The 26,240-nt window shown below is 50.3% G+C and overlaps 1 protein-coding gene across 9 annotated transcripts in view; it reads left to right on the forward strand.

Moving 5' to 3' along the window:
- FRMD4A (FERM domain containing 4A) overlaps positions 1-26,240 on the forward strand; it is a 551,472-nt gene that overhangs the window by 498,281 nt on the left and 26,951 nt on the right. For all 9 annotated transcript variants that reach the window (XM_020284197.2, XM_020284196.2, XM_020284200.2 and 6 more), the window contains 4 exons: positions 471-547; positions 5,194-5,332; positions 11,112-11,253; positions 25,170-25,303. In XM_020284197.2, coding sequence (XP_020139786.2) covers positions 471-547; positions 5,194-5,332; positions 11,112-11,253; positions 25,170-25,303 — 492 coding nt within the window. The remainder of the gene's footprint in view (positions 1-470; positions 548-5,193; positions 5,333-11,111; positions 11,254-25,169; positions 25,304-26,240) is intronic.

Genomic DNA, 26,240 nt, shown 5'->3' on the forward strand with positions numbered 1-26,240 from the left:
TCCGCTGCTCCAGCCGCTGCCCCTGCGCTCCCCCGCTCCCCCTCTCCTCCCCTCTCCTGGGAGGGAAGAGTCTGCCAAGCTGGGGACCGTCATCGTGGCCAGTGCAACAGAGGCGGACCCAAGGGGAACAACTTGAAAAGAACTTGTTTTGTTCCCGTTGAGAAACCTGCAGGAAAATCCACACCCACGGTGCCTGGTTTTGAACTGGAGAGCTGTGTGTGTGCGTGTGTGCGTGTGTGTGTGTGTGTGTGTGTGCGTGTGTGTGTGTGTGCGTTTCAAGCAAGAGGAGGAGGAGGTGCAAACAACTGCAGGGTCTCCACTTTGATAAGGAAAGTGCCAGCTGTTGGTCTCCACTTTGACAAGGAAGCTGCCAGCTGTCCCGAGTTCACCAGCAGAGCGGGGAAGACGCCGCCGGGCCGGCCCCGGGCACCAGCCGCTCCTGAATTTAAACAACGTTGTTTTCTGTCCAGATATTCCAGTGGAGACAGTTGGAAAACCTGTATTTCAGAGAAAAGAAGTTTTCCGTGGAAGTTCATGACCCACGAAGGTAAGCTGACAAGTCCTCTTCTTTCGGGGGAGGGCATGGCTTGGTGGCCGGGCATGGGGGTTAGCTTACTGTTGGGGGGGCTGCCGTTGGGGAGGAGGGTCCGTTCGGGGCAGGGAGAGAGGATGGTGGCTTGTGGAGAGCAGAGTTCACAGGAGACAGGAAAGCTTTGTTTTGTGACGGTTCGTGTTGATAAACGCAGCGTGTGTGTGTCTGTCTGTGTGTGTATTTGCCTTACCTGGGAAGCTCCGTGGCTCTTTGTAACAAACAGTGGCCCAAGTCCCCTTCCTAAGTCCCCTCTTAGGAAGCTTTTGCCACCAAAGATGCTAAAGACTCCCTTGTCAGAGCTTCTAAGAGCCTTTCAGGCAGGACTGTCAACCCCAAAAGCTGTCTGTGCCTGAATCGGTTGCACTTGATTGTTTTATTCCGGGAGCTGTAAATGTAGGGTAGTGGGTGGATGTGAAGGCAACACGGCTCTGGTTCCCTCCATCCCACACGGTACCCCAGGGAGCCCCGTGTGTTGTAAAAATCCGTGCTCTCCACATCAGAGGGCAGACAATGGGGCCCCGGTCTGGAATGCAGCGAGCCCGGCGTGGCCCGGGGCAGGGCAGCCTGTGCCCGCTCTGTGTCCCTCTTTGTCTGCTGTCCGACCTGGAGTGGCAGGCAAGCCCGTAAACTGCAGCAGAATTCCCCAAAACCAGGGCCTGGCACCTGAGGATAAATCACTCTCCCTGGGTCTGAAAACAGATTTACAAGACGGTAGCCCTGGGGAGACAGTAAAAAAAAGAAAAAGACTTTATGGCGTAGCAAAGGTGGATTTCAGGCGCCGTTGACACCCCAGCCCTGGGCTTGGAAAGAGGTCTTGGCTCCCTCTGCACCTCACACGTGGCTTCTGACGCCGCAGACAAGCTGCTCTGCCTCCCGGTGGGCTCTGGGCACGTGGAGAAGCCATCAACACCCCCTCCCCCGCCACGGCGAGAAAGCTCGTGCCTGTGCAGTAGCCTCCACCCCTGCGGGCCGCGATAACCCGGTAGGAGGATGTGCTGCCCTCCCCGCTGTGTAATCTGCCGGGAACAGCCGCTGCCTGTGCAGAGCCAGAGCTTATCCCGGCCCGCAGTGACTGCAGGGCTGGCCACGGGAGAGGGTTATCCAGTTCCCGTCCCTGCAGTCAGCTGACGATGGTGGCCTTGAGCAGAAGAATAGTTGGTGCAGGTTCTGGGGGTCCTGCAGAGGGTCCTGGGCTCTGAAGCCCCCCCATTGGGGCTTTATTAATTATTAATATTTTTATTAATTATTTATTAATTATTAATACCATTCCAGCCAAGAAGAAACGCACCGTTCTGTTTCTAGGTGAACCACATGGGGCTGGGTTCTTAGGGGTGTGAGAGGAGGGAAATCTTAAGTGTGAATGTTGCAACAACGGGTAGGGCGCAGAACGGGATGTTTGATAGAATAAAAATGAGCAAGTGGGTAATCTAAGGAACTGAGCGCGATGGACAGACCCCTGTGTGCCTGTGCTCTGGTGGGAATTTTGCAAATTCCCAGGCACCGTGGACACCTCCTTTCCCTGTGTGTGTGTGTGTGTGTGTGTGTGTGTGTGTGCGCGTGTGTTCTCTCTGCATTTGTCACCCTGCCAGCAAGTGACACTAAACTTCCTTCTCTTTCCTGAGGCCCAGAGACGAAGGAAAGGATCTAAACCTCACGCGTGACTATTAAGTGGGCTTTGATATCATGTTTGTCGAGAAGCTTCTATGCTTGGGTGCTGTGTGAACTGAGGCAGGGCAAGGAAGGAAGGCTGAAGCAGGGTCCTCTTCCTTGAAGAACCGCCAGCATGTTTGGGGAGACGGGCGGAGGAAGGAACTTAAGCTCGGGGGAGTGTCTGCCATGCCTGGGCCCTGTTCCAAACACAAGCACACAGTCCCTCACTGGGTCCGCCCTGGGAATGGGTACCGCTGTTAGTCCTATTCCACACGTGGGAGATGAAGTCACCTGCTCTAGGTTACAAATAGTACGTGGCAGAGGCGGGATTCGAACCCAGGAAGTCTGTCCACAATGCTCACGCACTGGACCTCCACACTGTACGGAAGGGCCACGTGGCACAGGCCATCGATGGTGAATGACAGGGTCACCAGAGACCTGGCTGGGCAGGGAGGAGAGGTCTGAGCTGCGTTTGTACAGGTGACTGGGATCAAAGCCAGCAGTGGGCCCTGGAGGGGATGACGGTGGCAGGTGGGTGTTCCTGGACTGGGACAACAGGAGGTAGGGGCATGGTCATCTCTCCTCCGACGCAGCACTGCCCTGAGTACCCCACGTGATCCTAAGGTCAGGCAGGGAGGTGACAGAGAGGCCCAGGGAGGCCAGAGTGGAAACCCAAGTTGACTTCATCATTAAAGATGCCTTTTCCAGACTCCCAAGGAGGGGGAATGGCTTTAGGGCAGCCACTTACTGCTGTGGCTAAGCCAGAGATACGAGCTGTGAGGTCCGACTCCCACCCGGTCCTCTCGGTGCAGCCTCGTGGTGCATTTGGGTTTTGGCCGTGCCCACCTGCGGCGTGTTGCCTTGCTTGATTAGAGAGGGAAGGTGACTCTGCCTGGCCGTCCCTTGCGATGGTGTTCAGCCCCCCTCCCCCTCCTCAAGCCAGGCAGGGAGTCAGAACACAGTAGAGGGGTGGGAAGCGCCAGATGCAGTCGCTCAATGAAGATGTCATCGGTGGAAAGTGCGACAACAGGGACTCGCTCGGGGCGGCAGGTGCTTTCTGAGTTGCTCGGTGCACGTGTGATCACCCCTTTCCCTCTTGTCTTTTTTGCTCTGGACACACCTCGGACTTTCTCCTCCTCTACATCCTGATTCGACCCGTACCTTTGCTTCTGAGGTTCTCCAGGCGTGGCAGATATTCCATTTGTAAGGTTTAGGCAAAATGGCAAGGGCTCGAAGGGAAAGATGAGGAGATAGATTAATAACAGAGCAGGAGAAAAACTCTCAGGGTATCTGATGTAGATGTTCCCAAGGAACTGCCCAGACCTGACCGGCCACTTGGCTCCTCCCCTCTTGCCGTACCTGCAACGTGGAGGTACCCCACCTCGTGCAACTCTCCCCCCCTTTATTAAATACGTTTCAAGATACTTTTCTTCTTTGATGCAGCTATTCTGGGGGCAAAAATTCATTTATTCCCAGGAGCAGCCACTGCTATGAAAATCAAACGGGGAGCTCAGATCTCTGTTTCTTTTTAAATCTACTAAGATCCCTTGGGGATTGGGGGGTCCCCCATCACTTTCTTGCTGCCTCCTTTTCAGTGATTTCCAACTGTGTGGTCTTTCATGGACTGGCATTTCTTTCCCCTTAACTTTTGTTTAAACCAATGGGAGGAAAAAATCTGCCTAAAATCGGTATCATTACCCACACACCAGATTTGAATTTCTCCCTAAAGGTGGGCGTGGAGAAGACCCCACTGTTGAATCTCAAGTCCTCAAAGTAAGACGATGCAAAGCAGCTTTCGATTTTCTTTGAGAGAAAATTCGCCATGAAAAAAAAAAATGCTGCCATTCACAAGTCTGGATTACCCTAAGTTTCTTCCAAATTAGATAGCTCCATCTTGAGAACACACATTTATCCTCTGACGTTCAGGTCAAATGCTGCAAATGCCACCACACCTTCCGGTCACCTTGTCACACACACACGTACAAACACATACACAGGTGCACAAAGATGCACGTGTAAACACACGTTCTCAGATTTCATTTGCAAGATAGTCTCCCTAGCCCATAAAATATACTTGCCTGAGAATACAATCACATAATGGTTTTTTCCCCCTCACTCTATTAATATGGTATATTAAATGAGACCAGTATTTCTCATTTTTGTTTTCATTTTTATTTATGTATTTATTTTAGAGACAGGTTCTCCCTCTGTCACCCAGGCTGGAGTGCCGTGGTGTAGTCATAGCTCCCTGCAGCCTCGAACTCCTGGGCTCAAGCGATCCTCCCGCCTCAACCTCCCAAAGTGCTGAGATTACAGGCGTGAGCCGCTGTGCCTGGCCCCATTTTCATTTTTCAAGTCCATCTGCTTCTCTCTGCTCCATACACGGGGTGGGGAACTGGCTGGGCTCATTTTTCTCTGCCTTTCCTCCCTGCGGTCTGCATCTATTTGAAATCGATAAGCAAACTTTCAAGGAACACTGAGTTAGAGCGACTTAGGAAGTCCTGGTTCCTTGGCATGCTGTGCCACATGCCCATTAGAAAGGACTTTACTCATCCTCACCGCAGGCAGCATCCGTACAAGGAGCATTGTCAAAGGTTTTCCTGTCTCCAAAGTTTGCCTTGGCCCCGTGCCAGGAGCTGACGATCAGAAGGGACTGTCCAGTGACCCAGAATGACCCATCTTATCCCAGACAAGGCACACAGGCTTGGCGAAATTCTGAGCCCTAAGGAGTCTGTAAATCAGAAGTGGCCTTTGCCAGCCAGCGTCCCTGAGCGTGTCTGCCCGTGAGTGTGAGTGTGTGTTTCTTCCCATGTTTATGCATGAGCTCACCTGTCACCTGGACGCCAGGGCTTCTAGGACCCAGTTGGTTCTCTACAAAAGCTGCTGCCTGAGAAATGTTTTCCCTCGTAAGAAACGTGGTCGAACCTCGTGATTCTTGCATTCTTTCCCAGGGCTTCGGTGACCAGGAGGACGTTTGGGCACAGCGGCATCGCGGTGCACACGTGGTATGCGTGTCCGGCATTAATCAAGTCCATCTGGGCCATGGCCATCAGCCAGCACCAGTTCTACCTGGACAGGAAGCAGAGCAAGGTGAGTGGCCAGCCCTTGCACCAAGCTGTGAGCTGGCCTGAGGCCAGCCGCTCTCTGAGTTTGGGGATGAGAATGGGATGGGTCCAGGAACACCGTGTCCCTTCCCTGAGATGCACGCGGGTACAGACTTGCCTTTTAGGGATCCAGGTAGGAGGAATGAGACTAAGTCTCCGTGCACCTTGGTCTGGGGGCTGCAGCCCAACACCAGCTGCTCAAGCCATGTATTGCAGCCAGGTAGGGCCCTTCCCAGCAATTCCCACCGCAGGGGACCCTCCCAAACCATGCACTGAGGCCCTTTCTGGTGTTTGAACAGTGACACATTGTTTTCTTCTTGAAAAAAGAAAAAAAGTAACCGTTCTCAACTACTAGACACCACCTAACTGTTTAGGGTAATTGCTGTGAAAAACCCTCCAGGCTTTTCCAACTGCCAACTCTACTTTTGGAAAAAAAAAATGCAAAACTGGAAAAGTGAAAAAAAAAAAAAAAAAAAAAAAAGCAACCACCCGGTTGGCCTAAGGGAGACCTGAGCCCGAGGCCTTGGGAAACGGGCATCGTGCCGGGAGATGTTGCCGCCCCGGCGCAGGCACCCAGCCGCCTGTCTGGTGGGTGAGAGGGTGACGTCTCCCCGGTTCACACACGGCTTATGTCAACACTCTGCCCCCTCTTCCTCCAGACTCGTCTCCCCGGCTTCCCCATCTGGCCCCGCAAGCCACCCCTTTTCGTTGCCCTTCAGGCGAAGCGCCCTGCCCGGTGGCCCTGCACTTTTCCCAGGCTCCTGCGGGGCGTGGGGTGGCGGGTTGTGGGGGGGGGGCACCTTGGCCCCGGGGCCAGTGGGTGCCAGCACCCGGGGAGGGTTTGCTCTATCGAGAGAGTTCTCGGAGGGAGGTGGCGGGACCTTGTGCTCAGCGGGTCATTGGAGTCATTGGGTGGGTGCCTGCTTGGGTTCTTTCTTTTTTGCTGTATTTTCAGGGAGTTTCCCTTTCCCTGGCAGGGGAGGGAGAGTAGGAGAGAGGGGAGAAAGGGAGAGTAGAGGTCAAGTGGGAGCTGCTAAGAGAAAAACAGTAAGGAAAGAGGACAGAAAGGAATGAAACAGTCCCTCTGGTCCTGGTTGAGGTTCGAATCAGGGTCTGTCATGTGTGACAATCGTTCTCCTTTGTAAAGTGTTTTTTCCTCTATGAAGTCTTCTTCCTGAACCCCTTTTGGGTCATTTTCTGGGGTAAATGAGTCCAGGGCAGGGGATGGGAAGGATGAGAGTATTCCACTGCCCCCCTGGTGGCGATGGGCATCGGCATGAGAATCCAAACCTGATTAGATCAAAAGGAACCGGGCCAGAGCGTCTGAGTCATGCACTTCACTGAGGAGGTGGGTGGGCGTCAGCATCCTGCGCTCCAGTGCCGAGAGCTGCAGGGCCGGAGGAGCCTTCGTGTGTTGATTTTGTTGGTTTTGCACAGAGGGTCTCTCGGGTACCCTAAGAGGCCTGATCTTGGGGCTATTTCGCCCCACTCTCGAAGGTGGTCCCATTCTGCAGTTGTGAAGCCTCATTCCACAGGCTTATAGGTCAGCCCACCAGCACGGCTAGTGTGCCTCAAAAAGAAATTACTGTAGATCACTCAGTGTTCTAATAAGAAGTGTCGTTTAGGAGGCAAAACCACATGCCGCAGTGTTGGGAATATTTCAGCTGTCCCACTTGGTAGTGCTGGGGACTGAAGAAAACGCCCGCACTCCCCAGGGGTGGGGGACTCCTCTTCCCCAGGGAGCCTTGGAGCTTGTAGGTGCTCCAGGGCACTTCTCGTGGGAGCCAGATCTTTCCCCTCCGGTGACAGGTGAGGAAGGGGATTCCCCCCTGTGTAGACGCTGGAGGAATCTGTTTTCTAGCTCTGGGTAGGTCTTTGATGGTCTCTGCTCTGGCTTCCCCAGTTAGAGAGCAGAAAAGAAAAATTCCTGACCTGAATTATTGCTTAGTCAGATGGCACAAAGTTTATGAAGTTGCCTTAAGAAATAATCTACCACCTTTTATTAACATCATTATCAATCTGTCATGCCATCCCCTGGCCAACACTTGCGTAAAGTTTGAATTCTCTGAAAGGTCCCCAAGTTAGATCTGAGATGATGAAATCTCCCCCCCCCCCCCGTTAGGAATGAAATTACAACACCTTTCGTTTCTAGAACGTTCTTCATTAGAGAACAGGGATGTGATCCTTCTCCAGTGGGCAGCGCTGCCTCCGGGCGAGTGATGCCCACAGACCTGGGGCGGAAAGCTTCGGGGTGTTTCTGGACAGCCGGTGTTGGCTGGCGTCCTGGCCACCGCCCACACTGTCCGCATCGGGCCGTGCCAGCCGTTCCTTTCTCTGAAGCCCTTCAGCAAGGCCCGGGCCTGCCAAGCGATGCTTATCAGCCCCAGAGAGACGAGTGTGGTCTGGTGGTCTGAGTCAGCAAGGGGGGGAGCCAAGAAGGCTCATGTTCTTCCCTGGCACCAGGTTACTTTCTTCTTTCAGGATCGTTGTGATAATCATTTAAGGAAACCCCCCCTCCCCCTCCCTCCCTCCCTCCCTCCATCATCTCCCCTTGCCCGCAGGTCAGGGGACCCTCCAGTCTCAGAGACAGAGCGTAGGAGGCCGTGCCGGTTGGTTTCCTACGGCTCCATCGGATCGAGCATGCCATGTAGCACCATTTATAATGGGTAACTTACATGTGGCGACCTCCAAGGTCACCAGTGTTGTCAGCTGGATCCCGGCGGCCTCTGTAGTCCGGAGCCAACAAACATCTTGTGGACTTCGGAGGAAAATATCTGGAAGCCCAAACTGTTTAGAGTAAACATTAGACCCTTTTCCCTCTGAGCTCAGAGTGGGGACTTCTTGAGTTGGCCTCTAATCCAAACGTCGCTGCTGCTTCCTAATCGTTTGTTTTGTTTTGTTTTGTTTTTCCCGATCCAGCCTGTGATTTTTCCTTCCTTCTAGTGTCAACAGCAGAGTGCAAGCGTGATGGGGGGATGGTTGAACCTTGTTCACGGGTTGTCCATGCTAAAACTGACCGACGTTTACCGGGCAAGACGCTCAGAGCAAAATGTTCGGGAGTCTGGACGCTCCTGGCTTGGCCCAAAGACAAGTGGACGTGCCAGGGACAGGTCCCTGTGGGCCCTCACTTCCTCTCGGTTCTCTCTGTCCCCCGAGTCTGGAGGTCATTGTGATGTTTCCGTTCCAGAAAGAATTCAGCAGCTTCCTAAAGCCTCTAAGAATCTAGCCTCCCTTGGGAAGGATGTCTGTTCCTTCCATGTTTTCCATCCAGGTTTTCTGCCTCTGTGATCAATATGTGACAAGAGTCGGGGACAGGGGAGAGGACAGGGTTTCCATGTGATTAATGAGATCCCCAAAATACCAGGTTGGGCCATCAATCTAAGCTCAGTTAGCAAATTACTGCCAGCCCCGCATGTATACCCTGTTCCTCTTACAGTGGCCTTTACATACATTCATTCAGTCCCTAGCACAGCTCCGTGGCGTAGTAGGTCTTACGATGTCCGTTTTACAAACGGGAGTCTGAGGATCAGACAGGCTAAGGATGAAGGCACAGCAGCGATTTGCTGGGAAGAGCCGAGATTCTAATTCTGGTCTTTCTGACCTGACCCTGCAGCCCTGAACTGAACGGGTCCAGGTCTTTGTAGTTGTTATTACGTAACGGTTTGAGTGTGGGCTCCTTTTTGTTAAAACACGGGTCTGGGTCATGCAGAGAGGCAGGAAGTCATGCATTGTGCTTGCAACACTGGCTGGCGGGGCGAAACGCGGCCCGCTGGGGGCTGTCGTTAGGCGGTGGCAAAGCAAAGGCCTTTCCTCCTCCCTGGCGTGAGCCAAGATCCTGCGACAGCCCGGCCACCAGGTCGCTCCGGGAACGAGGAAGCCCTCCTGGCCCGAGGGAGCTGCCCCGGGTCTGCATGCCAGGGGCAGAGCTGAGGCTAGAGAGAAGGCGCAGCTGAGGGAAAGCCCACGGGGTGCAGAGGAGGAAGAGGGGGAGGAGGAAGAGGGTTCACAGCAGGTGAACAAAACAGGCACCGGGTCACGGTGTTTCCTGCGGCCCCCAGGCCTCACCTCGTGTTCACGGGAGGAAAGTGCGCGGCGTCCGGAAGTTGTCGCCGTTCCCTGTGTGACAGCAACATGGGGGGCACGGGAAGGGCAGAGCTGTGCGTGGGAGGTCGGACGGCCCCTACAGGACACCCTGGGCACAGAGGGACATTGTGCACAGGGAACGCTGGGGCGGTGGGCCCTGCCCCTCCACAGCCACCACGGTCCCTGCCGGGGCCTGCCATCTCCCGTGCCCGGGAGAGAGCGTGTCTCGCCCAGGCCAGGTGTGAACCCAGCATTGGGTGACAAGAAAGCTCAGTGGTGACCCTCGCCCAGTTCCGTCCCTATGTGCTACGGCCAGTGGCCACAGAGAGGAGGAGAGAGGAGCAAATGTGTGGGTTATACCACCGTTTACAGTTGTTGTCACGAAGTTCACGGTGCAGGCAAAGCCTGTTGCCTTAAGCACTCAGAAAAAAAAAAATCGATTTCCTGAAGAACGAAAAAAAGAAAAAAGAGAATGTTGAACCCATGTGTAGGAAATGCAGACACGTTGTCTCTTACCGAAGGCGGTAACTGAAGCAGAGAGCTTTGCTACAGACCGTCACTGTTGGGGACATAAATGTGAATAGAGAACCCGCTTCTGACTGTTCTAAACTGCCGTGATTATTAGCCAAATCGGGCCAGTTTAGGGACCCAATGGAGTCACGATCGAACCATAATACAAAGACTTTGGCACGTGCACTCAGGTGTCAAGACAGAAGCAAAGCGCCTTGTCAGACCTGAGTATCCAAACAGGCAGTTGTCCGAAGACTCCTGTCCACGTGCCCTGTGATTGCAGGTCTAGAGCCTTGTCACGCATCCATCAGCTACACGTTTCATGGCAACACGGCTCGTCATTTAAGGCTTTTGTTTTTGAAACAGGGTCTTGCTCTGTTGCCCAGGCTGGAGTACTGTGGCATCATCGTAGCTCACAGCAACCTCAAACTCCTGGGCTCAAGCGATCCTCCTGCCTCAGCCTTCCTGGTTAGCTGGGACTACAGGTGCATGCCACCACGCCTGGCTAATTTTTCTATATATTTTTAGAGGAGGAGTCTCACTCTCGCTCAGACCGGTCTCGAACTCCTGGCCTCAAATGATCCTCCTGCCTCAGCCTCCCAGAGTGCAGGGATTACAGGCGTGACCCACCACACCCAGCCTACTTCGGGGAGTTTAAATCACTTCCAAATGTATTAGAACTTCGTAAATTTGTCTCATATGTGTCTCACATCACTCAGAAAGCTGAAAATTATTTTTTCCTCCTTGTTTAAGGATAAAATAATGATAATCACAGCTGCTTATTGGGAGCGGTGTGTCAGGCAGATGAGGAGGGGGAGAGGTCGCCCTCCCTTCCCCTTCCCTCCTTTGACCCAGACCTGGGTGGCAGGCGACAGTAGGAATAATGAGGCTCACTCAGTGAGATTAAGTCACTTTCCCAAAATCAGCACATTCTTGCAAGTGCTCCGGGGTAGAGCCTGCAGAACCCTGGGTCCAGCACGTCCATGACTGGTGCAGCTCCTGAGCCACCTCTGTCCCTTCACAGCGTTTCAGCGGTGACAATCGGGCCAAGGGACGCAAACAGAAAAATGCCCGTCCGGGAGACGAGGCTATTTGCAGAGTGTCAGGACCGCAGGTGGGAGCAGGCGGGTGGCAACTGTCCCATGTGTGACCTGCCTGCCTTTCCCTTCCAGTCCAAGATCCATGCGGCGCGGAGTCTGAGCGAGATCGCCATCGACCTGACCGAGACGGGCACGCTGAAGACCTCCAAGCTGGCCAACATGGGCAGCAAGGGGAAGATCATCAGCGGCAGCAGCGGCAGCCTGCTGTCCTCAGGTAGGCGGCCGGGCCCCCCAGGCAGGTCCCGGGAGGGCGGGGACAGCCACCGCACGGTGCAGGCGGCCGCCGGACACCCTCGCCGGGGGCTGGCTCCAGCTTCATGACCGAGCTAGGGAGCCAAATGGGCATCTGAGAAAACCGCCCCAAAGTATTACAGGGTGGAAGAAGAAAAATAAATAATCAGAAGCACACAGTGTGGGAAGGACTGTTGGTGACACTTAAGTGTCTTCACGTGACCCCCCCCCCAGGGCCTGTCGGAATGCCGGTGGCTGGCTCTCAGAAATGTCAAGTTCAAGGGCAGAAAGCGGGGTCCAAGTGTGCGTCCTTAAAACGGGGGATTACACTAAGGAAGGGCAGATGTTCAGGGTCTGGTGCCGAGAGATGCTATGTTCTATTCCCAGTCGAATTTTTTGGGACCTTAGAAGGCACAGAACACTCTCGGTGGTGCAGGAGAGGAGAGTCTTGCTGTCTCAGGGTATGGTGTCTGGATTAAGCACCTTTTGAAACTGAGAGTTGGAAGATCTGGTTCCGTCGCCTATTTCTGCCAGCCTTGGGCAAGTCATGTTGTCATCCAGTGTCAGGAGGGACCGAAGAGTTTGGGGCCTCAGATCTGGCTGACTTCAAGAGGGGTTTGGGGGTGCCATTCCCCGAAATGGCAGGAAGAGGGAGCAGGTTTGAGCAGGGATGGGAGGAGAGGGAGGTGGCCGTGGTTTGAAAATGTTAGAAAAGTGCAACAGGGGAAAAGCCACGTTGATTTGGGAGCTGGGCAACCTTACTCTCAGGGAAGCAAATAAGGCAAGAAGTGTCTACCCTACCTCACCTCCCTACCTCACCTGCCTACCTACCTCACCTTCCAGGGTAATTTGCATAACTCTATATAGTGGCTGCAAACAGCAGCAAGTAGTAAAAGAGGGAGAGACAGGCAAGGAAGAGGAGCTAAAGTTGGCTTCTGGGCTGGTGTCCGGTCATAGTCAGGAAGAAGTTTAAAGGACCAGGGAGAGGGCAGATGCCTTTCCTGGACTGGGAGGTGGGTGGTTCACTGGGGGTGGGTGGGTGGAGCGTAAGTCCAGGCCTGTGTTCACCGTGAGGGCCCTAGCAGCATGTTCACGTGGTCATGTGTTTTTGTAAAATCTGCAAATGCAATACCTTTTGTATCGTTTTTCTTAAATACAGCCACCAAAATGATAAAAGCTCTGGGGGTCCCATAAAACCTGGATCTGCCTCTGCGAGGTCACTGTAGGGTCTGCTCTCCACCCCTCCCTGCCTTGGATTCTTCCAGAATGTTTGCTCCCCCCACCAAAAAAATGGGCCCAATCCTCATTCTTTATGGGGCTTGGGAGTGTGCAGTGAAGGCTGCGGAGAATGTTGTCTTCCTGTATCAAAAAGGATGAAATTCAAAACCTAAGACCCCCTGCCTCAAAGTACAGCCACTCCCAGTCTCCCCTGCTGAATGAATAAGGGCAGGGCCGAAACCAGCACCTTAGTTGTCTTTTTAGACACCACATGCGATAGTTTCTCACTCCGGCCACCTGCTGTTCTCCATGTCACGGAGAACCAAAGCTTGGTTCTCCAACTTGGGTTCTCCAGGCCCAGTGGTTCTCAGGCTTGGGTGTGCGTCAAGCCACTCAGAGGAGGTGTTCAAACGCAGGTTGCTGGGCTGTCCCCTCCGAGTCTCTGGTTCTACAGGCCTGGGGCGAACCCTAGAATGTGCATCTCTAACCAGTCCCTGAGCGACACTGATGCCGCTGGTCCAGGGACCTGGCTGTGGCTTTGAGAGCCACTCCTCTGGCTAAAGAAGAGGTGGCAGCTTCAGGTGGGGGTGTGGCTCAGGGTCACAGAACCCAGATAGTCCCACTGCCTTTGTACTCGGGTGTCGAGTGTGACTCGACACGGTCAGCATTGGTAGCAGCTCGTATGTCGGTCCACACTCGACACGTAGTTTCACCTCTCGAGGGGCAAAGGGGGATTTTTGTCTATTTTTCCAGTGTCTTTTCTTGTTTTCATTAGCATGAAAGGACAAGTAAAATGTAAATGCGGAGATGGTACACTAACTTCCAGGGGTGGATTATTATCCACTATCTTAGAGCAATGTTTAGATGGGAAGCTCCATATAATCACACCTCACCCTAACAAAAAACACAAAGATTGTGTTGTTTGTTCGAACAGAAAAATCAGAGGAGGAAGAAGAGAGACGATTTGTATTTGCGAAACATGTGAACCAGGTCTTCATGTGGGTGAATGTTTCAAAAAATATCACACCATGAAAAATTAGAGAGATTAAAATGACTCTTAGAATGTATCAATAATTTGAAATATAAAAAAAATCCAAATAAGTTTGTATGAAAAGAAACTCCAGTTTTGTATTCTACTGCTGCACTTTGTAAAATCTGGGGTATTTAAAAAATTAAATCCTGAGTTGAATAAAGGAATCGAGAAAAAAGCAAGCGAGTGCAAAGGGTTAATTAAGCCTGTATCCTGGTCCATCCGCATGGGCCCCCATATCTGGCAGCCTCCGGGGGACCCAGGCAATATCCTACCGGCAGCTGCAGATGAGTTTATGGACCAGAGTCCCAGCCTCCCCTGATGAAACTGACATCACATACCCGTCAGAAATGAAATCCATCTTTAAGACTAGAAAGCAATACGGCCGGGCGCGATGGCTCATGCCTGTTAATCCTAGCACTCCGGGAGGCCGAGGCGGGAGGATTATTTGAGCTCAGGAGTTCGAGACCAGCCTGAGCAAGAGTGAGACCCTGTCTCTACTAAAAAAAAAAAAAAAATAGAAACAAATTAGCTGGACAACTAAAAATATATAGAAAAAATTATATGCACCACCAGGCATGGTGGTGCATGCATGCCTGTAGTCCCAGCTACTCGGGAGGCTGAGGCAGGAGGATCGCTTTGAGCCCAGGAGTTTGAGGTTGCTGTGAGCTAGGCTGACGCCACGGCACTGTAGTCGTGGCAACAGTGAGACTCTGTCTCAAAAAAAAAAAAAAAAAAAAGACTAGGAAGCAATACATCTCTCTTCTTTCCCACACGTTGACATTGATGATCAATCATATGGGCTAGAAGAAAAATCACAAGAAAATCTTCTGGCTGAACCGACCCCTACACCTAACATATAAGCATCTATATCCCAAGATATCAAAGTGATTTTCAAGAGTTTGAAAATTCAGCAATGGGGCCCCAGGCTAAGGTGTTCAGGAGCTGATGGAAGCAGCAAAGGCCACTTGCAGGGTGGCTCTGCTGCCGTCAGCCCTCTCTGCTGCTGTACGGCTGAGCAAGAAGGAACACGGGCCGAGGAGGCCTGGTGACTAAGCCAGAGAGCACGGCCGACTCTCCCAGCCCTGCAAGTTCGAGCCTGAAACACTCGCCCTTCCATGCCAAGGTCACGGCTCCTCAGGGACGCCCCACACCCGCCTCCCGTGACTCGGGAGAGACAGGACATCCCATCAGTTGGACAAAGGGCATTTCTGGGCTCCACAGAGCTTGTCCTCCCTTCCGCTAAGACTGTTGACGACCGCCGCTGTTGTCCCTTGTCCTGGGAGGAGGAAGCCTTCATCTGGGCAAGGCCCGTGGCAGTCCCCCCTGGAAGGGACTGACGCCACGTCCCCCACACTGGGGGACTCTAGCGCTGGGCCTGCGAATCAAGGCAGCTGGCCAGTCTCCCACCCCTGTCCTCCCGTCCTCTTGACTCAAATGTGAGGCTAGGACACACGAGGACAAGCCCCCAGGCTTGCTTTTCCAGAACAGCCCTGATTTTTAACACTCTGCCGATTGCACCTGCCAGACCGTGTATTCTAACTGTCGTTCAGAAAATCTGCTAAGTATAAACCAGTGTCCAATTTGGTCAACTCTTTTCTTCTCTTTCACCTCCTCATGAGATGGTGTCTAATATAAATATATCTTAAGAGCATTTGGAGAAACGGGTCACCGTTTGAAAATTCTCAGTGCGTGACACCCTGCAGGCGCTCAGTGCCCAGGCATCAAAATTAAATGTTGATGAATAATAGACTCCTGCACGAGCTGCACTTTAAGAATCTTTTATGTTCCCAGAGCGTTGTGGTGTCTTGCGCCTTGCGAAGAGCTCTCCTGTGACCTGCCACCAACATTGTCCCTCAAGTTGCTCTGTGGCCCTTCGTCTTGCTGGCCTGAGGCCTTTAAAGGTTAATCGTGTCAGAGCAGGCTCCTCTGATAGCATTGATCCTTGTCATCTTTTGTCACCCTTCAGCCTTTTTCTGTGCCAGATCGTCGTGCCTCTGAGCCTTGTAACAATATTTCTGTGGTGGTAACGTTCTTTCTAGCTCCCAAACTCTGCTAGCTACTATACACAGCATTTTAAAACGTACAGCCCCTCTCTGCTCAGAGTTTGCATATACTGTTCATTGATGCTAAAACAGAGATAAAATACGTCCGAGCTATTAGTAACTTTGCAAGTGATTTTCCTGTGTAAGGGCGCACAATGACCTCTAAGATTATTACCAAAGTCTAGTATTTGGTATCTGAGGCCTCGAGATGCTAAAGAAATGAAGAAATGTCATTGATGTCTCTTAAAACAGTCAGAAATCCATACTTTCCAAAGCTCTGGGCCATGGGCTAACATTTCCAAAAGAAAAGGTCAAAATGATTTTTTAAGGCTTGGGGCCAGGACACGCTGAGTCCTGCAGCAGTGACACACAGAGCTGTCCCCTGGGCAACCCGTAGCCCTGTGTCCTTGTGGGGACTCTGAGACGTGGGTATCGGACTATCTGAGTCAAAGCCCTCAGCCCGTGTTGGAATAAAAGCCATCAGATTGTCACCTCCTGACTGGCGTTCAGATCTGAGCAAGGGTCTGGAACCCCCGTCCTAAATCTGTTTGCAGAGGGCTCTGCAAATCTGGCAGTTGGCTGCTCCAGTGGACAGGGCACATTTTATTCACGCTGTCCTGTGAGAGGGACTCACTGTTCCCTCCCCGTCTGTAGCTGCCTCTGTCCAATTGCTTTTGCTCACAAGTGCTTCAGGCAACAGCTTTTCAGGAGGTTCAGATAGGGTTTGAGAAGACAACCATGCATTCACGCCATTTGCTTAGGATGTTTTCAGGGTTAAAACAAAAAAAAAAAAAATCCAAATCTATTTTGTGGGAACTTTAAAGGGTTGATCCCTCCGTTCCTTTTGCCCATTACTTGAAATCCCAGAAAAGATGGGAAGGGAGGGAAAAAAGGCAGTAAAATCGACAGCAAAACCCACGACGGCGTTTGTCATTGTAGCTGAAGGCACGTGGCCTTTGCTTCGCTTGTCTAGAAGTGCGAGAGTCTAAGATGTGTCGGAAGCACTGTTTCAGGAATTTGCCATCGCAGGACAATTGATTTCGGTGGGTGTTAGGGGCCGAGGGAAATGTTGTTTTGCTCTCAGGCTGTTTAAAGAAAATAGCACAGCACTGCTTAGGAAATGCTCCATGTTCCGTAGGGCCGTGTGGCTTGTTGCGTGAACCACCCAAACAAAACATGTCACCGTGCGCCGTTTCTTAAATGGAACGATGAGCGCACTGTTGGCTGCTCGAGTGCAAGTATAGAGGCGCAAGCTGCCCATTCTCTACCCAACTAAAGGACCTGTTGTGTTTTCAAGTGGGGATTTGGCCGTGTGTTTAATAACCAGGCAGCTGTTGAGTCATCTTCAGTGCGATCAGGATTGCGAAGAATCTGGTGCTAGATCTTTGCCTTAAAAAAAATAAATAAATAAATAACAAAAATCAAACCAAACCTGCAGTCCGCCCTTGTCCTCTTGGCTCCGTCACTTCCCATTCTGGGACAAAACAGGTCGTGCTAAAGGCGCGGCCTGGGGTCCGAGCACGTTCGTTCCTCGGTGGCTCGCGTGCTCCCATTCTCTCAGGGCTGGCACTTCCTCCCATTGTGGGGACGTTTATTAATAACTAACGCAACAATGCGGGTGCCGGCTATCTGCCATCTCTCCGCGCAGGGCGGGGATCTGATAGCCGGTGCCAGCTTTGTGGTCGCAGCCGTATTGGGCTGGAGATTCACTGGCCCGCGCAGGTGTAAATCACACGATGGTTTTTGGGTTTTGTCCCTATTTCTTCCTCTACGCCCCGCCTCCCTCTGCTTCCTCTCTCCTCTCCGTCCTTTTAAAGGTCTCTGGCCCGGTGCCTCTCCTTTTAGGACCAACGGCGAGCAGGATCTCAGGGGCCTTAATTTTGGTCATCACCGCCCCCACCCTGCCAGTGGGCACGGCAGCCCAGCAGGCACTGCCAAAGGGGGCAGGTCCCGCCAGGGTTTGTTTATGCTGGACCCAGCGCCCAGCGAGGGAGGGCTGCGAAATCTCCTTGTGTGGAATGGATGTTTCTGGACTTGTTTGAGCAGGACTGGCCTGAGTGAAAACCGAGGAGGAGACAGAAGGGTTATCCCTTTCCGCTCTTCTTTTGGAAAAATAACCTAATAAAGTCATTTACACGCTATTTTTATGTGCTAAGGTGTTGCTAGTAAAGGGATATTTGCCTACTAAGAGAGACCCGAGGTACGATGACGATGTGTTATCTAAATGAACACATTTTCCAATGTGGAAGTTTTAAACGCTGAAAAAGAGCTAGCCCTGCCACCTCCCATGGGCATTTCTCTGTCCCCAGCTAGCGAGCGCAGCCCTCTCTGGGCCAGGACCCCTTGGCTGGAACGGAGAATAAATGTCCTTGAAATACACAATCCATCTCCAAACCTCGGTATTGCAACAGGGTAACAATCCTAGAGCCAGAAAGATCAGCTGCCTCCTTTTATAGTCTATGAAATGGAAACCGTAAGAGTTACAGACAACAGTTGCAACTAAATATTTTGCCAGATAATTTTTTAATTGTTCGATTTTCTTTTTACTCCCTCTCCCCCCGCCTCTCTCCTTCCTTCTCCCTGCATTCCTCCTCCTCCTCTCTCTCTCACTCACTCTCTCAAATTACATTCCTACTGGTCACCAAGTGCCACTGAGCCATGGACCGGAGCCAGGAAGTAAAGTTATCCCAGAGACCCCTGCCACCATCAAAAGGTGTTTGCTTTCAAAGAGCTTCCATGTCAGTACTCTCTGAGGTTCACTATTTTATTTCTAAAATTTCTAAGCCTGATGAAAAGTTTTCCAAGCATGCATTTTTTACCTTAAAAATCACGTTTCATCCTCTGAGACGGTCCCCAGAGGTGACCCGCTTATCCCCGCAGTCTGCAATGTGGCATTCGTTCCCATGGTCCCCTAGGACGCCTTTTAGGTAAGGAATTCATCACTGAGGATTTGTCAAGGAAATAAACATCTTTTCATCATAAAGAGGAGTTCAAACCTTTTTTCCCCATATTTATTCGTGGAGCGTCTGCCAAAACTTTTTTTTACAGCTTTTACAGATCTACTGGGAATATGCCTTCTTCATCTTGTTAATTTATTTTGTTCCCTAAAGTCCTAAGTAGATTGTCATTTCCTTCCTTCTAGGACAACAGATTTCTTTCTTTCTTTGGAGCACTGTTGGTTTTGAATTTCCCCCTCCTCCCAGAGAGGAAAGCACCCTTCTGTCCTCTGAAATCAGTGAGCTGGTCGTCACTGTCCCTCTGTGTGAAGGCACATGAGCCATGCACGGTCCCCGACAATGTCCCCCTCCTCCCCCGGCAGGATGCGCTCACATCCGGTGCTGAGTCGCCGGGGTCTCTTGAACGATTGGAGCAAATTCTCCACTGCAGCTGAAGGGGAGGGTGTCCTCCCACGTGTTTGCTGGCCAGGGGAAGCGGGGGAGCCGCTGTTGCCACTGCTGCCACCGCCACCCCCACGTGGGCCCCTCCACGCCCAGCTGCCCGCAGGCCTGGAGTCTGGGCTTCCCCGGCTGGAAAACGGGAAAACCCACAGAGAGGCAAGGGGCAGCGTCTCCTCCAACGTCTGTCGTGTCGGGAAGCTCACTGAACAGATTGCCAAGCGCCCCCTAGAAATAACTTCCTCACTTTCGGATGAATCACTCCATCTTTCTCTGTCTTTTCTTTATAGTCAGCTCTCTCCCCGCCCCCCACCCCCCGGCCAAGCGATGAGTGTCCTATTGCAATGAAATCTTTTGCATTAGGATTGAAACGTGATTGTGAAGTAGCCAAAAAGATCCTATTTTCAATCTAATATTCAAACAGGTATTTTACTGAGCAATAGCTGGGAGGAAGGGTCTATGCTAGACAACTGATCTGACACCCTGTCTTCCCGGCAGTAAGTCAGAGGGAGTCTTAACCTCAGAGAGAAAGAAACACCCACTAGAGGTGGCTGGCAGCAACCCGGGTCGATTACCCAGTAGACGCCAGCGAGCTGGCTTCTGTCTTCTATAGCGGCTACTTCCTCTCCCATTCTCGTGGCCTGACTATCTCCTGCCGCCTCCTGGTGGGCACTTTGTCATGGCTGGAGCATGTCTGCTGTGCCTGTCGCCCCCACACCCCCTTGCACATGGAAGGGGACTCCAGAGAGTCTCTTGTCACTGGCAGATCTGAAGGGGCCCTTGGCCCTGTCTCCTTCTCCCTTCACCTGCGTTTTCAATCCGTGCAGCACCGTGGAAAGAGCCCAGACTTGGAAGGCGAAGGGATTGCATATTCTACGCAGCGTGCAGTATGGCAGCCCAGCCGTGACCATGACGGGAGGCTCCTATGCTGGTGGAGTTTCCATTCAAGGGACAACACAGACCAAACAGAGCCCCGGTGGCATCTCGGGTCTGCCTCCCTTGCCCCTGTGACCTCTTCCATGAAAACGAGGATGAGGTTTCTGCAAGGAATGAATGAAGTGTAGCATGTAGGAAGCCCCTGCTTTGGAGTTGTGCTCAAAGTTCATTTTCTTTCTCTCCTCTTCCCGAGCTTCCTGGATTGATAGGGTCGCGGTGGTGCCCCGACTGGTGTTCCGAGTTTCCTTACTTGTTCGTTAACTGCGCTTCCTCTTTTCCAGTGGGAGGCTCTCTGGAATTGGAGTGCCAATTCCCAAAAAAGGCTGGGGACACTTTTTTTTTTAATAAAAAGAACTAGTATTCATATAGCACTTGATGTTTTCTGAGCTCATCTTCTAAGCATTATGTCTTCTAATTCTCCCAACTTTTGAAAAAAGTCCTGTTTTCATTCCCATTTTGTAGGGGAGGAAACTGAGACTTAGGTTCCATCACCTTCCCAAGTCCCTGCATCTGGTAAGTGGCAATGCCACCACACACACCCAGGCCCCGTTCACTCGGAACCACTAGACTGTAGACCTCTGCTTTAGGTACAGTGCCAGTTTGTGTTTTCCAAAGAATATTCAGAACATTCTTCCTTATAAACTTAGGTGTTGCTCGAAAATTTACACCCCCCAAGAAAGTATTCAAATGTTATGTGTATCTTTCAAAAATACTGAAATCACACCTCTGTTTTTCCTTTGTCTCCTGTGCCAACTCATTATACTTGGGCAGCCCTTTCCACGTAGCACTTGATTACTGCCTTTTCGATCCATAAATTTAGAAATCTCCCTCTTCTAGGCATAGTAAAGAGGTTCCATCCATCTTTCTGCTTCATTAATCCCAAAGCCAGCTCAGATTAAGCTCTATTTAGCATTCAGGCTTACTAATGTTTGCTTTGGTCTGTTGACAAGAGGAAGAGCTGAATCCTTTAGGCACTGGCTGATAATTAGACACGCCGTTCCAAGCCAAGGGAGGCTGCGGCCGTAACTGGAATGAGAACAGAGCTGCCAGAAGGCTTGTCTTTCCTAGAGGTTGGGATGGTGAAAAAGAAGGGGGGACTGTACCGTGTATAAGGTTCCTTCTGTAAAAATTGCAAAAGTGACTGCTAGCCGCAAGAAGGAACTGCCTGAGGAAGTTGTTTATCAAAGAATCTTTTCTCCAAGTTTGGAGGCATCTTTGGAGGTTGGTCAATCAGTCACTTTATAGATGGGGCCGTGAGGTTAGAGACTCGAGGCCTTAGTCCATTTAATAGCAGACACGTGATGAAAAGCCACTGGTCTTTTCTGTGAGTCACTGCCCTCCCAGAATAGCAGATTTAAACCCTTTTATAATTACTAAGGGGCTAAACTCACAACCTTGGAGAGGTCTTGCATGTGCAAAGGCATGTGTGTGTTCTAATAATTAGAAATGGACCCGTTATGGGAACCAAGAGCTTCCGTTCCATTCTCCAAGTCTAGGTGCTGATTCAAAACTATGTCTGGGTCTAGAATCACTTTCTATATGCTCGGGAACCTTTAGTTTATGAGATGCCCATGGACCTGAGGCCTGAGTCTCTAACCTGCTTCTGTTTCTTCCTGGAGTCATTCTACCACGTGAGAGGACTCAAATGACCAGCCACAGAGTGAACAGCCCCTGCCTCCTGATTTCTCGCTAGCTTGTGGCCTCTTTGCTCCTTCCCTTGTAGAGCCAACCAGCCCGTTCAGGGGGGTGCCTGGAGGGCATCCTTTTGAGCTTCCTCCTGTGGGATGTCCCTGGGCACCCGTGTCACTGGGCACTCGGCCACTTCGCCTCTCGATGGCCACGTTTGCCTCATTGCAGGTGACAACCCACAGCCTCCAATCACATGAGCTCTGTGAGAACTCAGAGCCCTGCCTGAGAACAGTGGGAAAACAGGCAATGGGAGCCCCTTTTCAATGCAGCATGACCCATGAAACAGGTTAATGCGGAGCTGCTCTGGCTTGAGGAGTGGGGCGTGGAGGCCACCCAAACCCACAGAATCTCCTTAACCCCATCCTCACCTTCACCCACAGCTGCCCCAAAGGCATATCTGCAAAACCAGGGTCTCAATAAATGCAGTTTGAAAATACTGCCTAGACCTGTATCGCATTTTTCTAAGGGTGAGCTTTGGAGCTCAAGTCTTACACTGCATTGCACAGACAAGTTCCTTTCTTTGACCAATACCCACCTTGAGCCACAGCGAGGAGGTACTTCCAATGATTTCTCATTCTGATTCCACAAGGGGGGGTGTGTGCGCGTGCGCATGCGTGCACATGCGCACTGGTGCTAAATCTGCCCTAGGCTGAGGGTTTACCTATTTATTCCAGGCGCGCTGCTGAGTGCTGTGCATGCTTTGTGTCATTTAGTCTTTACCGTGAATCAAGGAGGGCAGGTCGCATACGTACTGAATGGTTTAGGCTTCTTCAAACCCAGATCTGTTTGACCTTCTACTTCGCTGTCCTCTGACCGTTAGCACATGGAAATCTGCGTGGCCAGGCCAGGCTGGCTAAATGACTTTGCAGGAGTTTAACTTTGAACCCAGGCACCATCTTCCTCCTCGAGTGACTGCCAGGCTACAGGCGTGACACAGAGCCAGCCAGCATTCGTGGTGCCAGACGCAGAGAGGGGCTCTGCACCCATCCCGCCTGCCGAGACTTTCCTGCCTGTCTTATGTGGGTTTGGTGTAGGCTAATTATTATAAATCATAATAATTTAGGTAGCATTTATGAGCCCTATAACTCAAGGCCAGTTCTTAACTAATCCCATAACTGGAAACCCGATCATCCAAAAACCCGTGCGCTTTACCTCTCTGAGTTTAATATTGTTGTGATTGTTGCCATTCTTAAGCACAATTAATTCTTAGATTTGATGTAATAAATCATCATTTCCTATGCAGAGGTTAGGTGAGGGTGAAAGGGAAAACAATGAATTTTTCACTTGAGCTAGAAAATCCTTTAATCTTCTTGGACCCGAGTTCCCCAGGCCTGTTTTTTAAATCTGAAATCTGACTTCCTTCCAGTATTGTTTTACATTCTTATTAATTCTTTGATGAAACAGAGAGGACCTCATTAAATTTTCCTGTGTCTTCAAATGTGATGGGTGACTATTACTAAGAGAATCAGATTGAGATTCAAAATGATTTGGCCATGTTGCATTGGACGGACAGAGACTGGGGATAATTTAGTACTGATAAACCCAACATAATTGACTTTTGGAGGGGGAAAACCTGAACCATTTCAGAAAGGGGAGCCTGCAAAAATATTCAGCAGCGTGTTGCATGAATATGACGCCGTGTAGATTTAGTATATGTGAGCCATGAGGTCATGGAGTCTCTCAGCAAGGATCAAGCTTTCGTTTGAGTTTTACTATTGAATTTGGAAACCTGCAACGGAAGCATGTTAAAATCCAGGAAAGAGCTACAAACATGATTCAAAGCTTGCAATGTAGGGTCTATAAAGGAACCACTTACGCGTACTAGATTTACCAAGAGGAGGTACAACTTAATTAGAGCATTCAAGTTTATGACTGAAAATGTTTGTTTGCTCATTCAAACTAATATTTATTAACTGCTGTGGCAGCGTGAAGATAGAATATTTCTACGGTGGTAAATATATCCTCTATTTTGAGCTCAAATAGGGTGGGGGAAGGAAAGAACAAAGCCCGAGTCAGAGTCCAAATGTACTTAGGACACTGAGAGTTCTTGATTATTAGGGTTACAAGAGCCTTGATACATGGTAATTGGGCGAATACAGGGTTTCCTACTCAGAGACTTTAAATAAAAGAGTAGAATAGTATGTTTGTGGGAACAACTTGGGGATCACAGAGCTCTCTGATCTAAAGGCATAGAAGTTCTTTCAAGCCTTAGGATTGATTCTAAGACGCCTCCTTTACCATCGGAAGAAACAGAACCATTGACTCTGGGAATTTTAATTGTATTATTCTCTAATCCCCATTTACTGAATTGTCCAGAAATTCAGTTATTTCATATGGAAATGCAATTCCTATTACCTTCCCCCCCCCAAAAAAAAAAATCCTGCTGGGATTGCATTGATTGTAGTGTTTAATTCATAGAGAATGGACGTCTTTACCACATCAATCTTCCAATCCATGACCACAGACGGTATCTCTCTCTATTGAGGTCTTTAATTTTTCTCAGCAGAGTGAAAATTTTCACGGTAGAGACCTTGCACATCTTTAATTAGATTAATCTCTGTAGGTATGTGAGGTCGTTTGATGCTGCGTCAGTGGCTGGCGTGTTGTGAGCCTCTTGAATGCACACTTAATAACATTTGTCCGTTTCTAATACTTCTGCTCACCATGAGCATGGAAAGAAAAGTAATAATCAGCTTTTCCTTTTCCAGGGAGGCCAAGGCACCTTTTCTAACCCATCAAGGTAGAAAAACTGTAATGGCTTCACTGCAGGAAACCTATTTCAGAATCCAAACATTGCAGCCCAGAAATTATTCTTTTGGACTAACCTAAACTCCTCCCGTTGGCATTTCAGTTTATTTTCCTTTTGTTTGGTTCATAGTTTGCCTTCTACAAAGGTTTTCTATCTAGCACTCTGCTATTTGAATTGTCATGCAGATATTTTATCCAGGAAAGCATGTAAAAATGTGAATAACTTTTATTAGGAGGGAATTTGTGATACAATATGAAGTTAAAAAACATAATAAAATTCTAATTTTCTTTTTTAAATATATGTGCTTTTAAAATATATGTGACCTTAATAAAGGTCAAAAGAAAATGCACAGCAGTGGTTTATTTGTAGGTGATTAGTTTATGGACTATTTTTATAACTGTCTACATTTTCAAAGTTTACGTTATCTTTGCACTAAGCAAAAAGCATTTTTAAATGGACAAAAGAAAATTAAAAATGCATATTAAAATGATACTAGCATGAACTTCATTTCCCCCCACGTTGTATATAAAGTCTGTTAAAATTTCCTAGTGAAATGAAAACAGGTATGTGGCCTATCTTAAGATGATCAAGAAAGATAAACTTTATTGTCAGGAGTGTCCATTTCCCTGCCAGTCCTTCCGACTAGCTGTAAATTCCATGCAGCTCTGGAATTTGCTCTTCACACTTGGAACTCTGAGCACCTGTTTTATTTCACACTCCCTTGGTTCCCGAGGTTAAATCCCATGTCCACGGCGTGGGCTCCGGTGAAATTCATTAGTGGGCCAGATGTGTGTCCCCCGCCGGCTGGCCTTGGTAACCCCGCTGTTTATTTGACAGGGTCTCAGGAATCAGACAGCTCCCAGTCGGCCAAGAAAGACATGCTGGCTGCCCTGAGATCCAGGCAGGAAGCTCTGGAGGAAACGCTGCGTCAGAGGCTGGAAGAGCTCAAGAAACTCTGTCTCCGGGAAGCGGTGAGTGGTTCGTTCCTCGTCCTGTGGGAATCTGGGTTGTCCGAGACATCACTGACCACAAATTATTCACAAAGGGCAAAGGGCGGGGTTGATAAAGAGCAGGGATCCTCAAACCACAGCCCGAGGGCCACATGCGGCCCGCCGAGCACATTTGTCCGGCCCACCAGGTGTTTTTGCCGCCGCTGCCTGTCCTGCTTTGCAGCCGACTTGTCCCGGGCCGGCAGTGCGCATGTGTGGAATGTGCACCGCACTCTCCAACAGCCCGAGGGACAGTGGACTGGCCCCCTGTTTAAAAAGTTTGAGGACGCTTGATAAAGAGAAACATCCACACCTCTGTAATACGCCTTATCCGAATGAGGGGACGTTGATGAAACACCATGACAACCAGTTAAAGCTGCTGCTGGCCAGATCCTAAATAGGACCCCTCTAGAGGCCAAGTGACAAGTCTTAATAACAGTCCCTTGTGCTCATATAGCGCACCATAGCTTATAAAGCATTTCCGCATGTGTTGGTACCCTGTCGAATATGACGGCTGGCCACCACCTTCCCAAGACTTTTTGTGCCTGAGTTTATTGTTGCTGCAGCTTTTGTTTCTCTTAAGGATGTTTCAAATTTGGCTTTTGGACATCATGTTGAGGAGCACTGGCGGTCCAGGGTTTCAATAGATGCACAGTTCCCTTTAAACCTCTCGATCTGGTGTTTGCTTCACTCGTTTACTATTGTTTAAAATAAACTCTTAGCCCAGTGATGTTTTTAAATTGTATGCAAAGGAATGCTTCCTAGGGGCTGTGTGTCTCTGCTAGTTTCATAGAGGTTGCTGCAGGCTCTTGTTTATATTTATTTAAATGTCCATTTCCACCTTCGTCTGTTTCTTCCTTGACTCTTTGATAGCAATGTTTGGAGACTTCATGTTTGAAATGTGGCATGCATTACTCTG

The sequence above is a fragment of the Microcebus murinus genome, chromosome 25 (genome assembly GCF_040939455.1).
Source record: "Microcebus murinus isolate Inina chromosome 25, M.murinus_Inina_mat1.0, whole genome shotgun sequence".
Classification (NCBI taxonomy): domain Eukaryota; kingdom Metazoa; phylum Chordata; class Mammalia; order Primates; family Cheirogaleidae; genus Microcebus; species Microcebus murinus.